The following is a 15258-nucleotide window of genomic DNA, read 5'->3' as shown; positions in this document are numbered from 1 at the left end:
CAGGAGTTTAATCTCTTTCCTGTTCAATCCCAGGATTACAGAGCTTCTTTTAAAACATGCCTTGGGTATCATTACCTCACCATGTTTTTGTTTATGGACCTCGGTCCAATATCCTACGTGCTGTTTCCTAAGCCGGTTCCGTACTTCTAATTTGATGATAGCCTCGGTGATTGTCAGGACAGGTTCCGGTCCAATAAATGGAGTTGTTGTCCGCATCCTAGCCAATCTGTCGGCTTGTTCATTGCCACAGATCCCTGAGTGGCCAGGCACCCACACTAGGTTTACCCTACTGCTTCCCCCTAGCTCCACCAGAGCCCTGTGGCAATCTGCAGCAATCTTATATCTTGTTGCAGGCGCTGCCAATGATTTCAGGGCTGCCTGGCTGTCTGAATAGATGTAGATGCTACGGTCATTGTAGCACCTACGTATATTATCCTCCACATGTGCCCCGATTGCAGTAATTTCAGCTTGGAATACCCCTAGAGAGATGTTGCTTTCCAGTTTTGGCTGAACCCTGTACACCCCTGCCCCAACGCCTACTGTGAGGGAAGACATTAGATTAACCTCTCAAGAGTACCAGAAGGTTTTACCAGCTGAGTGTGCACCTTTGAACTTTTTCTTCAGGTGAGAGGTGGTGTAAGGTCACTCACAAGGGAACCTTCCCATCGCACCCCCCTCAGATTTAGTTATAAGTTGGTACAGTGGATAGGCCTTGAAAAACTGAACACAGATCAATCGAGAAAAGAGGAAGAAGTTGTGTGGAACTATTAAAAAAAAATTAGTAAAATATACAAACTGAGTAGTCCATGCGAAGATGGGCAACATCAAGGACACTGGGACTCCAGGAGCGCCGTGGTCCCGTGGTCAGCGAGAGCAGCTACGGAACAGAAGGTCCCAGGTTCAAGTCTTCCCTCGAGTGAAAAGTTAAATTTTTTATTTTCAGTATATGTGACAAACTCTTATGTTTTCATCACTTTTTTGGGAGTGATTATCACATCCACAAGAAAACCTAAATCGGGCAAGGTAGAAGAATCTTTTTACCCATTCGCCAAGTGTACAAGTTACGTGGGTCGACAACATTTTCCCGTCATGTGACGCACATGCCGTCACCAGTGTTGTATAGAATATATCAGACGTGTTTTCCTGTGGAGGAATCGGTTGACCTATGACCTTGTGATCAAATGTTTTCGGTTCCCATTGGAGAGGCGCGTCCTTTCGTCTACTAATCGCACGGTTTTGCGGTGCGGTCGGAAAACACAGACACTAAACTTATTACAGTGAACAGAGACATCAATGAACAAACGGACAGATCATAACTTTGCGAAAATAAACAAAGTAAAATTTTTATCGAGGGAAGACTTGAACCAAGGACTTCTCACTCCGCAGCTGCTCACGCTATCCGCGGGCCGACGGTGCTTCTGAGCTCGTAATCTCCTTGATGTTGCCCATGGACTACTCAGTTTGTATATGTTACAAATTTTTTTCATAGTTCCACACAACTTCTTTCTGTTTTCTCCATTGATCTGTGTTCAGTTTTTCAAGGCCTATCCACTGTGCCAACTTATAACTAAATCTGAGGGGGTGCGATGGCGAGGTTCCCTTGCCAGCAGATTGCCATTTTGTTTCTGGTTCAAAGTGATGAACCCACATTTCATCACCTGCAACAAGATTCTCACAGTGAGCCTCGTAACATGCAAACAATTAAGTACAGGTGGTGCTATGTTGCTCTTTATAGTCTTTCGCCAGGCATTGAGCGACTCGGCAGGCACACACCTTTGAGTACCGCAACTGGTGGTAGAGTGTGTCAGCACTACCAAGAGACACATCTAGTTGTGCAGCAAGGGCTCAGATTGTGATCTGTCAATCACCTCAGATGAGCGTCCTGACATTCAAACGCTGCAGGAGTCACAGCTGTGCGCGGCCGGTTGGTGTGCAGATGATGATACGGATTTTTTGCAACCTTGTTGTGATACTGACAGATGTCTCGCCCAACAACTCACTGTACTTTTGTTAACTGCCAGGTTTCAGTAGCCATTCTGCAAGTGCCTCAGTTTGAGGTGGGTTCTTTAAGTAAGGTCCGTTTTGTTGTAGGCACTAGTATTTGGCGCGCATACCACGAGCACGTGCGTTGTGTACCGGCAGGCCTCGGGAACAACTGTGCTCAGTTTCAGCTCTGTAGCTAACCTGTACAGTTCTGTTCTGTGCTTTCAAAATGTTTGACTACCAACTTGCCGCCGCATGTGAGGTTTGCTCAGTGATACAGTTTCTGTCAGCAAGGAACCTGTCTGCTGCAGAAATTCATCTACAGAATTGTGAAGTGTACAGTGATACTGTTTTGAGTGAAAGCAAAGTGCGTAAGTGGGTATGAGAATTCAAAGATGGCCGTGATAATGTCCGTGATGAGGACCTCTGGTTGCCCTTCTTTGATTACAGACGGTTTGGTGGCTTCAGTTGAAGTGGGGATTCGTGACAACAGGCACTTCGCAATAACAGGTCTCTCACACGAATGTCTTGGCGTGTCGAGATCAGTGCTTTACAACATTGTTTCTGCACACGTAAAATTTGGGAACTGTGCTCCCATTAGGTCCTGAAACTCCCAGGAGAGGACGACAAAAACCAAAGATTTGAGTGTGCGATGAAGTTCTTGATTCATCACGAAGAAGGTGACGGCTTCGTGAGTCAGAATGTACCTGGAGACAAAACATGGGTTTCGCATATCACGCTCGAATCGAAGCAATAGAGCATGGAATCGAGACACACACTCTCGCCTGTAAAGGTGAAGGCCAAATACTCTATCCCAGCACAAAATCATGGCATCGGTGTTTTGGGATAGGTATGGTGTTTTGTTGGTCAACACCATACAACGAGGAACCACTATCAATGCAGAAGCATAGTGCCAAACCCTGAGAAAGCTACGCAGAACGATTCAAAACAAACGGCGCAGCATGCTGACAAAGGGAATTGTTCTTCTTCATGACAATGCAAGACCTCACACTGCAGGTCAGACCCGCAATTTATCGGACAGGTTTGGCTGGAAGTATTAGACCAGCCTCCGTACCGTCCTGATCTTGCTCTGAGCGATTACCATCTGTTCCCCCACATCAAACAACACCTCAGTGGCAACCGTTCCAATGGAGACAACATGAAAACGGCAATGAACTCTTGGTAATCAGAGCAGGCGGCAAGTTTTTATGAAGCGGGTATTTTAAAATTGGTACAGAGATGTGATACGTGTTTGAACAAACTTGGCAACTATGTCGAAAAATAGTGTATTTTCTGAAAGTAAATTTACGTTTTTGAAATAACCTTATGTTGTGTACTTATGTTCAAATGGACCATATTTAAAAAAACACGCGTTGTATTTGCAGTACTCTGGTTTTGTGCTAGAAGAAATGCAGTGACAACTCTGTGATTGGATTGCACCTCCGTTACAGATTCCATTCTGATGGCTATGTACAGCACCACCACTTATTGGAACTTCATGAAATTACAGGGGCTGGGAATGTTCCACATTGTCCCATAACAAACTGAAATTGGCTGAGAATAAACAGTGTTGTATTACGTATTGAAAGTTCCTCACAATACTCTTCACAGATAATTCGACCTTCAGTCAACAGCTCATGGTATACTGTGCTGATAAAATTTAAAAATACAATAAGGGTAATGGGTCATTCCACATCAAGTGGACCAAATGAGATGGGACCCGGCAGGACCATTTCAGAATCCCATGAAATTTTTGAGTAGGTTCCACAATGTGTCACACAGATATAAAAAAAAGTCAGCTCGATATCTCCTTTGATTCCATTTCTACACCCTCTCGTAAATAGGTCTCCCAAATATGCATGACCTGTATGCATGCTAAAGTCTATCTTTGGATAATCTTTATGAAAGGACTCTTGTCCCAGAAGTGCCTGATGTTGTATAGTTAAACAATGGTCCACTTCACAAGGAATGACCCTAACCTTCACATTGAATTTGCCAAACTTTTTTGGGTCTCAGTAATCCACAATGTGACGAATAGGACAATGGAGCCTTAGTTTCGATGTAGAATCCTTAAACCTGTGTTTCATCGTGTATTCTGACACATTTCAATATTTCTGCATCTTTTGCTCACTTCAAATGCGACTCATGAGCAACTTGCATTCACTGGTGTTTTTGTTAGAGATTCAGCAGTATTACTGTCACAAGTTTCATACCTAAAAAATCCGAAAAAAGAACTCACGGCACGAGCAACATCTCAGGTTGTGCTTCAGTGATCATTCACAATAATTTCTTTCAACATTGTGTCGATTTTACCAGTTGATGATGCTTTGGGGCGTTTGGTGTGCTCGTCATCTTAAACCTCTTTGTGGCCTCCTTCAAAATGCTTCTACCAATCTTAAATAATTCTTTTACTTTCATCATACTAACCAAAAGCAATATTTAACATTTCTAAAGGTTCACTGCATGTTATTACATTATTACAGGGAGATGTAATAATGGGTCACTGATTTATTTCTATACAAAAAAATCACCAGTACTACCAATACACATGTAACCTTTTTGCAGCTGACATCATACTAAGTATTGGATATCGCTAACACTGTACAAATACTTCCCAGACATCTTTACCAACTCAATAAAGAAAAAACTTAGAACAACTGTTTCAAGCAAAGTTGGTGTATAAAAAACTTGGCTGGAAAAGTCAAACAATGGAAATTACATGTAGGAATATCAACAATGTAGGAAAAGATAAATTGCTGCTTACTGTAGAGGTGACGCATTAAGTTGCAGACATGCACAATTAAGACACTTACACATAATTTTTCGGCCACAGCCTTCATCAGAAAACGAAAGATAATCACACACCATTCATTCACACAAGCAAACATGTCTCGTGTACATGACTGCCAACTCTGGCAGTTCAGACCAGAATACAACTATTGTGTGGAATGGAAGCAGCAGTGGGGAAGGGGTGGAGAAGGGGTAGGGATAGCAGGTACAGGAAGGGTGGGGTGGGGTGGGGGGGGGGGGGGCTGGAGAGGTACACTGTCTGGCAGAGTGGAAACTGTTGGGTGCTAGGTGTGGGGACAGTGCGTTACCATAGGTTGAGTCCGGGATAAATATGGGAGTGGAAAATGTGTTCTAATGGTAACTCCCATCTGCACCATCAGGAAAGTTGGTGGTGGAAGGGAGGAGTTTCCACTTCCTCTGTCCTATCACCTCCTCCCCATTCTCATCTCCTACCCTCTTCATTTGCCACCTTCTGCCAACATGCCAGCCCGTCTTTCCCAACTCCTCTCCTTTGTCACTCCATATTTAAACAATCATCTTCCCTTTCTAACAGTGGAAAATCCAGGATGGAATGCAACAATATTATGAAAAGGATAGTTGCCACTCACCATACAGCACTCTGGCAGTGTGGTTTCAGGTGTATGAGGTTGCGTTTGCGTGTTAGTGGTCTATTGTTGACGAAGGCCTTAATGGCAGAGAGCTTTATCTGTGACGGTCTTCTTGTTGTGCCTATCTGAAACTCAGCATCTCCGCTGTATGGTGAGTGGCAACTATCCTTTTCATAATATTGTTGCATTCCATCCTGGATTTTCCACTGTTAGAAAGAGAAGATGATTGTTTAACTACACGTATTTTCAATCTAAAGATTGAGATTTATAACTGACTTTTACATTTCCTATGCTTATTCTTGTTCACATTGGCTCTCGTCCAGGCACCAGATGAACACAAGATGAGTTGCCACTTTACAAGTCGCAGTAGGCATTTCATTGGACATTACATAGCTTTTTTTTTAGGGTTGACAGAGTGATTAGTGCATTTTTAAAATCCCACTATTGAGCAAGCAACATAAAAATACCTGTAGGTGGGGTATCGGAGTGCCAACCCCCTGCTTCGAGCAATATTGAGGGCCTCGAGAGCTTTCTCATGAGTCACTGTGCAGTCAAATGGTGTTTTAGCACAGCTTGGGAAAGAAGGTCCTTCACAGTTGACAATGCTGTTGCCAGCTTACAGCTGTGAAACAAATAGCTGCAGGCAAAAATGAACCGTGCAAGCCCAAACAACTGTCAGTCTTTTCTTCTGCCGTCTCCATTATAGGGGCATATTAACCTGACAGATTATTTATCCGGATAACAATGTAGGAAAAGACAGATTGATACTAACAGTAAAGATGACATGTTAAGTAGTATACAGCCCCAATTAAGACACTTGCACATAAGCTTTCACCCTGAACCTTCATAAGAAAAAGAAAGAGAAACACTCGCCATTCACTCACATGTGCAAGCACACCCAACACACAAGACCACCAACTCTGACAGCAGCTGACACCAGAATGCAACTGCCGTGTGGAATGGAAACAGCTATCTGGAAGGGGCAGGGAAGGGGAACGGATCATAGTGTACAGGTGGGGGGGAGAGAGGAATGCCATCTGCAGAACATGCAGGGACTAGAATGCTAGCAGGCGCAGTGTCGGGAGGTGAGGGAAATGGAGTGAAAAAGGAGAGGAGTTGGGAAAGACAAGCAGGCGTGTTGGCAGAAGGTGGCAAACGAAGAGGGTAGGAGATGAGAATGGGGAGGAGGTGATAGGACAGAGGAAGTGGAAACTCCTCCCTTCCACTGCCAGCTTTCCTGAATGGTGCAGATGGGAGTTACAATTACAACACATTTTCCACTCCCATAATTATCCCGGACTCAACCTATGGTAACGCACTGTCCCCACACCAAGCACCCAACAGTTTCCACTCTGCCAGACAGTGTACCTCTCCAGCCCACCCCCCCCACCCTTCCTGTACCTGCTATCCCTATCCCTTCCCCACCCCTTCCAGACTGCTGCTTCCATTCCACACAATAGTTGTATTCTGTTCTGAACTGCCAGAGTTGGTAGTCATGTACACACGAGACATGTTTGCTTGTGTGAATGAATGGTGCTTGTTTATTTCTTTTTCTTATGAAGGCTGTGGCCAAAAGCTTATGTGTAAGTGTCTTAATTGTGCTTGTCTGCAACTTAATGCGTAATCTCTACAGTAAGTAGCAATCTATCTTTTCCTACATTGTTGATACTCCTACACGTGCGCGGCTCGTAATTAAAGGCTCTGAGGCGGAGCCGCCCCAAAATATATGTTAAAGTAAATTTGACTAGAACGTATTACATAATTTAAATTATCAGGACGAATTTCGCATATTTCCCATTCCGGTTAAGAAAACGGCGGTCAACGTTTTTGGAACTGTTTGTATCGATAGATGTTTTCCGAACGGTTAGTACTGTTTAGGCTGCGCCTTGGAACGTCCGTAAGCTGCATGTAGTGGCGGTTTGGGGGCGTGGCTTCTACATAGTACTGCTCTTTATGGACGACCCGAAGGCTCAGAGCTTGCAGCCTAAGGGTGTCATACCAACCACCACACATTTTTCAGGTTCCACTATCTATGTAATAAAGGAATGTAGAGTGGCCGAAACTTCGCTATCCAATCTCTGTCTCTGCACATCTCTACTACGCTTCGATGCGTCATTAATCGACGTTTAGTATAATTGTTTTGATAATGTTTTACATAGTTGTTTTGTTTCAGCCATTGGCTATTTAATCCACATTTAGAATAAGTTTGCAAATATCCCGCCAGAGTGCACTACACTACAGTAACATACCAGTACTGCCATCTAGCGAGAGTTTCCTAAGTGGTTAGAGGACAAGGCGCGCGAAGTTTGTCCCGTTACTTTACTTTCCTTGCTTGCTGATGCTGACTGCTTTTGTTGATACTGTGTAATATTAGCAAGTTTCTTTTTCTGAGTATATTTTGCAAGATTTTAGTGAGTTTTACTTGCTGGTGAATATCTGCGACATACCGCGAGTGTGAAACAAGCGCAATATGAATTCTGTGTGCAATTTAATAGGTAAAAACTTGGAACACGGCCATAGAATGAAAGTGAAAGAACTTTGTGCATCCAGACCCGCATTAAAGATCTCTCCTAAACGCGTCTTTCCATATGATTTGCTGCAAAGTGTCAGAAAATGTAATGACGACGTATAAAAACACTTCCCAAAGATTTTAACTCGAAGTTAGCTTCTAATGATATTTAATACCTGATTATAGAAGATACAGTACGTAAAATTATGGGTAGAGAGTGATCTGCCCACCCCGTCCACCTGAATTCTTAGTTGTTTATGTCAGACTAACCTGTAGCATAACCCGAGGTCTATGTTGGCTCCGACCGATAAATGCCGCAGCCTTCCCCAGTATAGAAACCACGAGCCGCGCCTGCTCCTACATGTAATTTCCATTGTTTGACTATTCCAGCCAAGTCTCTTTTATACTAACTTTTCTTGAAACAGTTGTTCTAAGTTTTTTCTTTATTGAGTCGGTGAACATGTCTGGGAAGCATCTGTACAGGATTAGCGATATCCAATACTTAGTATGTTGTCAGCTGCAAAAAGGTTACGTGTGTTTTGGTAGTACTGGTGATTTTTTTGTATAGAAATAAATCAGTGACCCATTATTACATATCCCTGTAAGAATGCAATAAAGTGCAGTGAACCTTTAGAAATGTTAAATATTGCTTTTGGTTAGTGTGGTAAAATTAAAAGAATTATTTAAGATGGGTATAAGCTTTTTGAAGGAGGCCACAAAGAGGTTTAAGATGACGAGCACACCAAATGCCCCAAAGCATCATCAACTGGTAAAATTGATGCAATGTTGAAAGAAATTAGTGCGAATGATTGCCAAAGCACAACCTGAGATGTTGCTCGTGCCGCGAATTCTTTTTTCGGATTTTTTAGGTATGAAACTTGTGACAGTAATACTGCTGAATCTCTAACAAAAACACCAGTGAATGTAAATTACTCACGAGTCGCCATTGAAGTGAACAGCGATGCAGAAATATTGAAATGTGTCAGAATACACGATGAAACACAGGTTTAAGTATTCTACATTGAAACTAGGGTTCCATTGTCCTAATCATCGCATTGTGGATTACTGAGACCCAAAAAAGCTTGGCAAATTCAGTGTGAAGGTTAGGGTCATTCCTTGCGAAGTGGACCACTGTTTAAGTATACAAAATCAGGCACTTCTGGTACAAGAGTTCTTTCATAAAGATTATCCAATGTTGGCACTTCAGCATTCATACAGGTCATGCATAATTGGGACACCTATTTACGAGAGGGTGTAGAAATGTAATCAAAGGAGATATCGAGCTGAAACTTTTTTCGTATCCGTGCAACACATTGCGGAACCTACTCAAAAACTTTCACGGGATTCAGAAATGGTCCAGCTGGAACCATTTCATTTGTTCACTTGATGTGGAATGACCCATTACCCTTATTGCAGTATTGCCATCTGTGAAATTTTTCTTGTACCCTTTTAATCTTGACACTTTTGCTTTTGCTTTCGCTTTCACTGAAGGTTGTTTCATTTCTTCTGAATGTGGAATCGTTCCTGACAGTGACCATTTCTTTTTTGATTTGCTCACTTTTTTTGCAGTGACTCTGCCTTAGCTTCTCTGCACTTGCTATTCATTTCATTCCTTAGTCACTTACAATGATGTATTCCTGGTTTTCTGTGAGCATTTTTGTACCTCCTTCATTTGTGGGCCAGTTGAATTATTTATTCTGTTGGCCTGTGTTTCTTAGGTACCATCCTTTGTACCTATATTTGTCTCCCGAACTTCCGTGAATGTGTGTGTGTTTTTTTAGATATGTCGATTCCTGTTCAACAGAACTGCCTTCTGTGGTGTTTAGTTTCTACAGCTTTGGAGCACTTCCAGTGCGTGTCGTCATTCCTCAGTGCTACAGTATCCCAATACTTACCACATTATTTGTTCTGTAGCATTTCTTGAACTTCAGATTACTGTTCATCCTTATTAAGTTGTGATATATATCTGTATTGGCTCTGAGTATGGTACACCGTAGAATCTCACATCTCGCCATTATGTAATGGAGCTCCAATCTTCCCATATCTCCTAGCCATTTCCAGGTTACTCTTTCTGTGATTTTTGAACAGTGTATTTGCTACTACTAGCTTAAATTTTAGCTCAGTTAGGCTCTCTCTTCTCTCATTTTTTTTTTTTACAGATCCCATGTTATCCTGTAAGTATTTCTTGCATGCCCTTCCCTAGTACCACATACCAGTCTCCCATCTCCATTTACATACGGAATTACCCAAATATTCAGTCTCCTCATATACTTTCTCTACATCTGCTTCTGCGTGTGATATTGGCATGTATACTAGCACATTTCCCATTTCCCTTTTCCCTTTTCAAGTTTCCTAGATTCCCTACCACATTCAAACTTCAGACATTTGACACTTCGACTCGTAGACTATTACCCTTCCACTGTTAAAGGCTGCATTTCTCTTTGCTTTTCTTGGAAACACACTAACACACCCACAACTTTACTCAGCACATACTGGTATAAGGTGTATTACACAATGCTTCTGAATTTTGTTCATTTTTTGCTCCATAATTGTTTTGTATGCTTGATCTTGGTCTCGATATTGATATTGGTCTCTGTTACTCCATACAGACTTTTCTAATTTCAGAATAATTGAAATTGCCAAATTCCAAAAATGGTTGTTATTTATGCCAAACATAAATGCAATTACAGAACCGTCACACAATTATAAAGTGAGAAAACTGTGTGCAGATTAGTTAATGTTTTCACTCGAGATAAAATTAAAATTGTTAATCCTATTTGTGGGAACAGACATGTTTCTCTGACCTTAGTGTCAGAGTGATCTACTCTCTCGCCTCCAGGAAGGGACTGTTAGTTCTAAAACCTAGATGGTGTGTTACTTCCATATGTGTTATTGGTAGTTCTGTACATTTCATCTGAAGGTGAGAACTGGCTACCATTTCTGTTTCATAGTTTATTAGTTTCCTCAATTGAATTTTAGCATTAATTAACTCTTTTCGTCAGGGAGATGAGATGTTCATAGCTTGTGTTTAAAGTCATTTAAATCTAAGGTCAGTTCATTCAGTTCATTGACCACATTTATATTTAAAGACAGCACTAGCAAAACCCCAATTGAAAATATGCTTACACATTACTTCTCGGTTCTGATTAGTTAGGTCATCTTATGTTCCACAAGATGATTGTGAATACTAAACATCACCATTTCAAAGATTGCTCGGGGATATGTAGTGAAGTGAAATTTAGATCCTTCCTCTACATGTAAAATAACTGATATTGTCACAGTGATGAGTGTTTCCTTATAAAACAGTGTGTTAAGTAGATCAGTCAATTTTATTTTGTTACACTTATTCAGTATAAATGTAAATTGTGATAGCAATTCCCTCTCGTGACAGCTCTATGAATGACGATTCGATACAGTGGCTCCTAGTCCTGTCTCTGGTCACTTACAAGCCAGCAGCACAGAAATGAGTTTTTCTCATTTTGAAAGCAGATAGTCGTACTGAGAAAAGGATGAAAGTATTAGTTTTTTTCGTAGCTTACTGCCACAAAGTAATAAAATTTTTGTCGCATGTGTGTTCAAAAGAATTAGTCTGCTCTCGAAACAGTAACAAAATGTAAACATTGTGAATTGTGATAAATAATGGAATTACATTTTTCCTTGAGACATAAGAGTCTCAACTCTATCTTTGATAATGATAGAAACTCAAGAAATGAATTACAATTTGTGTCACGGCTTGGACTTCAACCCAAGTCTCCTGCATACTAGGCAGATTTGCTAACCATCACGTCACCTAAGTGATACAGCTAACACAGCTGCGTCCAGTGCCCTCCGTAGCACAAACTTCAATTCATTTCGTCAGCTTCTGTCATTATCAAAGATAAAGTTGAGACTCTTATGTCTCAAGGAAAAATGTAATTTCGTGACATCCATAGAACATTTATGCCTGAGGCACAGACAGCAGGGTTTTCCCATTACATATAAAGCTGGGGTGCTATTCCAGTGCCAGAGAGCTTTGGCAGTACTGACGATTTAAGAAGGGGGGAAAAGAGCCAAAGGCGTGAATTGAAGTTTGTTAGGGAGGACATTGGACTAGTATAGTCTATTCAGCTTTTGTTACACATACTGCTATGGTGATGTAATGGTTAGAACATCTGCATAGCAAGGAGTCGTCCTGGGTTTAAGTCCCAGCAGTAGCACAGATTCATTTCTCCGGCTTCTGTTATTGTTTTGTTGTTGTCTCTGGTCCTGAGACTGGTTTGATGCAGCTCTCCATGCTACTCTATCCTGTGCAAGCTTCCTCATCTCCCAGTACTGACTGCAACCTACATCCTTCTGAATGTGCTTAGTGTATTCATCTCTTGGTCTCCCTCTACGATTTTTACCCTTCACGCTGCCCTCCAATGCTAAATTTGTGATCCCTTGATGCCTCAGAACATGTCCTACCAACCAGTCCCTTCTTCTTGTCAACTTGTGCCACAAACTCCTCCCCAATTCTATTAAATACCTCCTCATTAGTTATGTGATCTACCCACCTAATCTTCAGCATTCTTCTGTAGCACCACATTTTGAAAGCTTCTATTCTCATCTTGTCCAAACTATTTATCGTCCATGTTTCACATCCGTGCATGGCTACACTCCATACAAATACTTTCAGAAACAACTTCCTGACACTTAAATCAATACTCGATGTTAGCAAATTTCTCTTCTTCAGAAACGCTTTCCTTGCCATTGCCAGTCTACATTTTATATCCTCTCTACTTCGACCATCATCAGTTATTTTGCTCCCCAAATAGCTTCCTAATGTAATTCCCTCAGCATCACCCGACTTAATTCGACTACATTCCATTATCCTCGTTTTGCTTTTGTTGATGTTCATCTTATATCCTCCTTTCAAGACACTGTCCATTCCGTTCAACTGCTCTTCCAAGTCTTTGCTGTCTCTGACAGAATTACAATGTCATCGGCGAACCTCAACGTTTTTATTTCTTCTCCATACCTACTCCGAATTTTTCTTTCGTTTCCTTTACTGCTTCCTCAATATACAGATTGAATAACATCGGGGACAGGCTACAACCCTTTCTTACTCCCTTCCCAACCGCTGCTTCCCTTTCATACCCCTCGATGCTTATAACTGCCATCTGCTTTCTGTACAAATTGTAAATAGCCTTTCGCTCCCTGTATTTTACCTCTGCCACCTTCAGAATTTGAAAGAGTATTCCAATCAACATTGTCAAAAGCTTTCTCTAAGTCTTCAAATGCTAGAAACGTAGGCTTGCCTTTCCTTAATCTTTCTTCTAAGATAAGTCGTAGGGTCAGTATTGCCTCACGTGTTCCAACATTTCTGCGGCACCCAAACTGATCTTCGCCGAGGTCGGCTTCTACCAGTTTCTCCATTCGTCTGTAAAGAATTCGCGTTAGTATTTTGCAGCTGTGACTTATTAAACTGATAGTTCGGTAATTTTCACATCTGTCAACACCTGCTTTCTTTGGGATTGGAATTATTATATTCTTCCTCTGTTATTAGCACAATAAATAAATAAATATGCACAGCAATAACAAGTTATAGGAAAATCTTAAAACATTGATTACATTGAAGCGTTTGCTTAGTCTCCTGATATTGCAGCAGTTCATAACAATTGTCTCTCACTTAGACAGTGGCCTATTGAAAGACCGAGTCTGGCAGTTATTTTACCCCCGTCGTCTGCTACAGGTTCTCATATGTGACTGATGCGAGTGTCCGCTACCTGGCCCTGGTGAACACACTGCGCCACCTGGACCTCGCGGGCTGCGGAGTGACACGCCGTGGTCTTGAGGCGTTTGCTGCTCTCCGCCCTGACGTCGAAGTCGTGGGACTGCAACGGTAGTCACACTTCATTTCTTTTGTGTGTGTGTGTGTGTGTGTGTGTGTGTGTGTGTGTGTGTGTGTCCACTGTCCAACATTTCACACATTTTCTAAATGTTTCTTTTGTTCATTAGTGTTGAAAGTTCAGTGTGTATAATGGCTTTTGTTTTGGTTTGACTGACTGATATCACATCTTAACGGTAATTTATATTGCATCTTAGTGGCAGCTGACTAACATTTGAATGTTCTATCTGAGTAAAATACCTCCAAACTTGAATGGAAGCTAGATCCAGTATAGAAACTGAACTTGTAATACTATATGTTTAGCAGCTGAGGACAACAGAACATTCACTCCCAACCACAGAGAAAGTACCGTATTTACTCAAATCTAAGCCGCACTTTTTTTCCGGTTTTTGTAATCCAAAAAACTGCCTGCGGCTTAGAATAGAGTGCAAAGTAAGCGGAAGTTCTGAAAAATGTTGGTAGGTGCCGCCACAACTAACTTCTGCCGTCGAATATATGTAGCGCTACACAGGTGTGCTTTGCAGGCACAAAGATAAATACTGGCACCAAAACCTCTGCGCCAGCAAATAAATTAAAAGAAAAGATAGAAGAATGTAAACATTATGCCGTGTATTCTTTTGTGTTTGCTGCTATCTCATTTAAATCCTGACTGCCTAATAAACTACGAAACTAGAGTGAGACAACAGCAAATACGGAAGAATATAAATATCATGTCATGTTTATATTCGTATTATCCTTATGCTGAATAGTGATACAGTCAGAAATGAAGCACGTCAACTGACTTGATTTTTAAATCTAAGATGACTAATTTCTGTGCAGTATGTAATGTACTAAGGAGGCATCTGCAAAGAGTTTCAAACGGAGAAAAATTTTCCCTAAACTCGCGTTCAGAACGTCTTCTATCATACGCTGTATATTATTTGGTTCTTGTTATCATTATCAAAGAAAGCAGCAGTGTAAGTAACAACAAATAGCAGTCTCTTGCCATTGTTTCGCTTCTGAGACAATTCCTCTCTTTTTTTTATTGTAAGCGGTGGTAGTGCGCACAAAAGCGAGCATTGCCGCGAGCGGCTACAGGTCGTAAACACTCATTATCAGAATGCGACAAACAATGCATGACACAGTTCAATAATGCATTTTCAGCTTAGTGACGTAAACACCTATAACAAAGAACGGCACTTATCAGATCAAAGCACAATAAGCAATCGATTCAAACCGGACGAAGCGCATGAAAAAGAAAGGATACACTTCAAATACGGACAGAGCGCCTGACACATAGCAATGGCTACTTGGTAAATCTTAACTGTTAAGCTTACAACTCGAACCAAACTACTGTAGCTGTATCTTCATCCATTCGGCCTGAATTGTCTCTCGTGTTACAATGGACCAACTTTGTTTCGATTTGGAGGCGTGGTCTAAAACTTTTCTCCCCCCTTGAATTTAGAGTCTCAAATTCCAGATGCAGCTTAGATTCAGGAAAATTTTTTTTCCTCGATTTTGAG

General features: G+C 41.5%; 1 protein-coding gene across 5 annotated transcripts in view; it reads left to right on the top strand.

Moving 5' to 3' along the window:
• Nucleotides 1–15258, top strand: part of LOC126427912 (uncharacterized) — an 88312-nt gene that overhangs the window by 47908 nt on the left and 25146 nt on the right. For all 5 annotated transcript variants that reach the window (XM_050089805.1, XM_050089808.1, XM_050089807.1 and 2 more), the window contains exon 8: nucleotides 13601–13750. In XM_050089805.1, the coding sequence (XP_049945762.1) occupies nucleotides 13601–13750 (150 nt within the window). The remainder of the gene's footprint in view (nucleotides 1–13600; nucleotides 13751–15258) is intronic.

Source organism: Schistocerca serialis, chromosome 12, assembly GCF_023864345.2.
Source record: "Schistocerca serialis cubense isolate TAMUIC-IGC-003099 chromosome 12, iqSchSeri2.2, whole genome shotgun sequence".
Taxonomy (NCBI): domain Eukaryota; kingdom Metazoa; phylum Arthropoda; class Insecta; order Orthoptera; family Acrididae; genus Schistocerca; species Schistocerca serialis.
The sequence above is the reverse complement of the archived record's forward strand: the minus strand, read 5'-3'. Positions and strand labels throughout refer to the sequence as shown.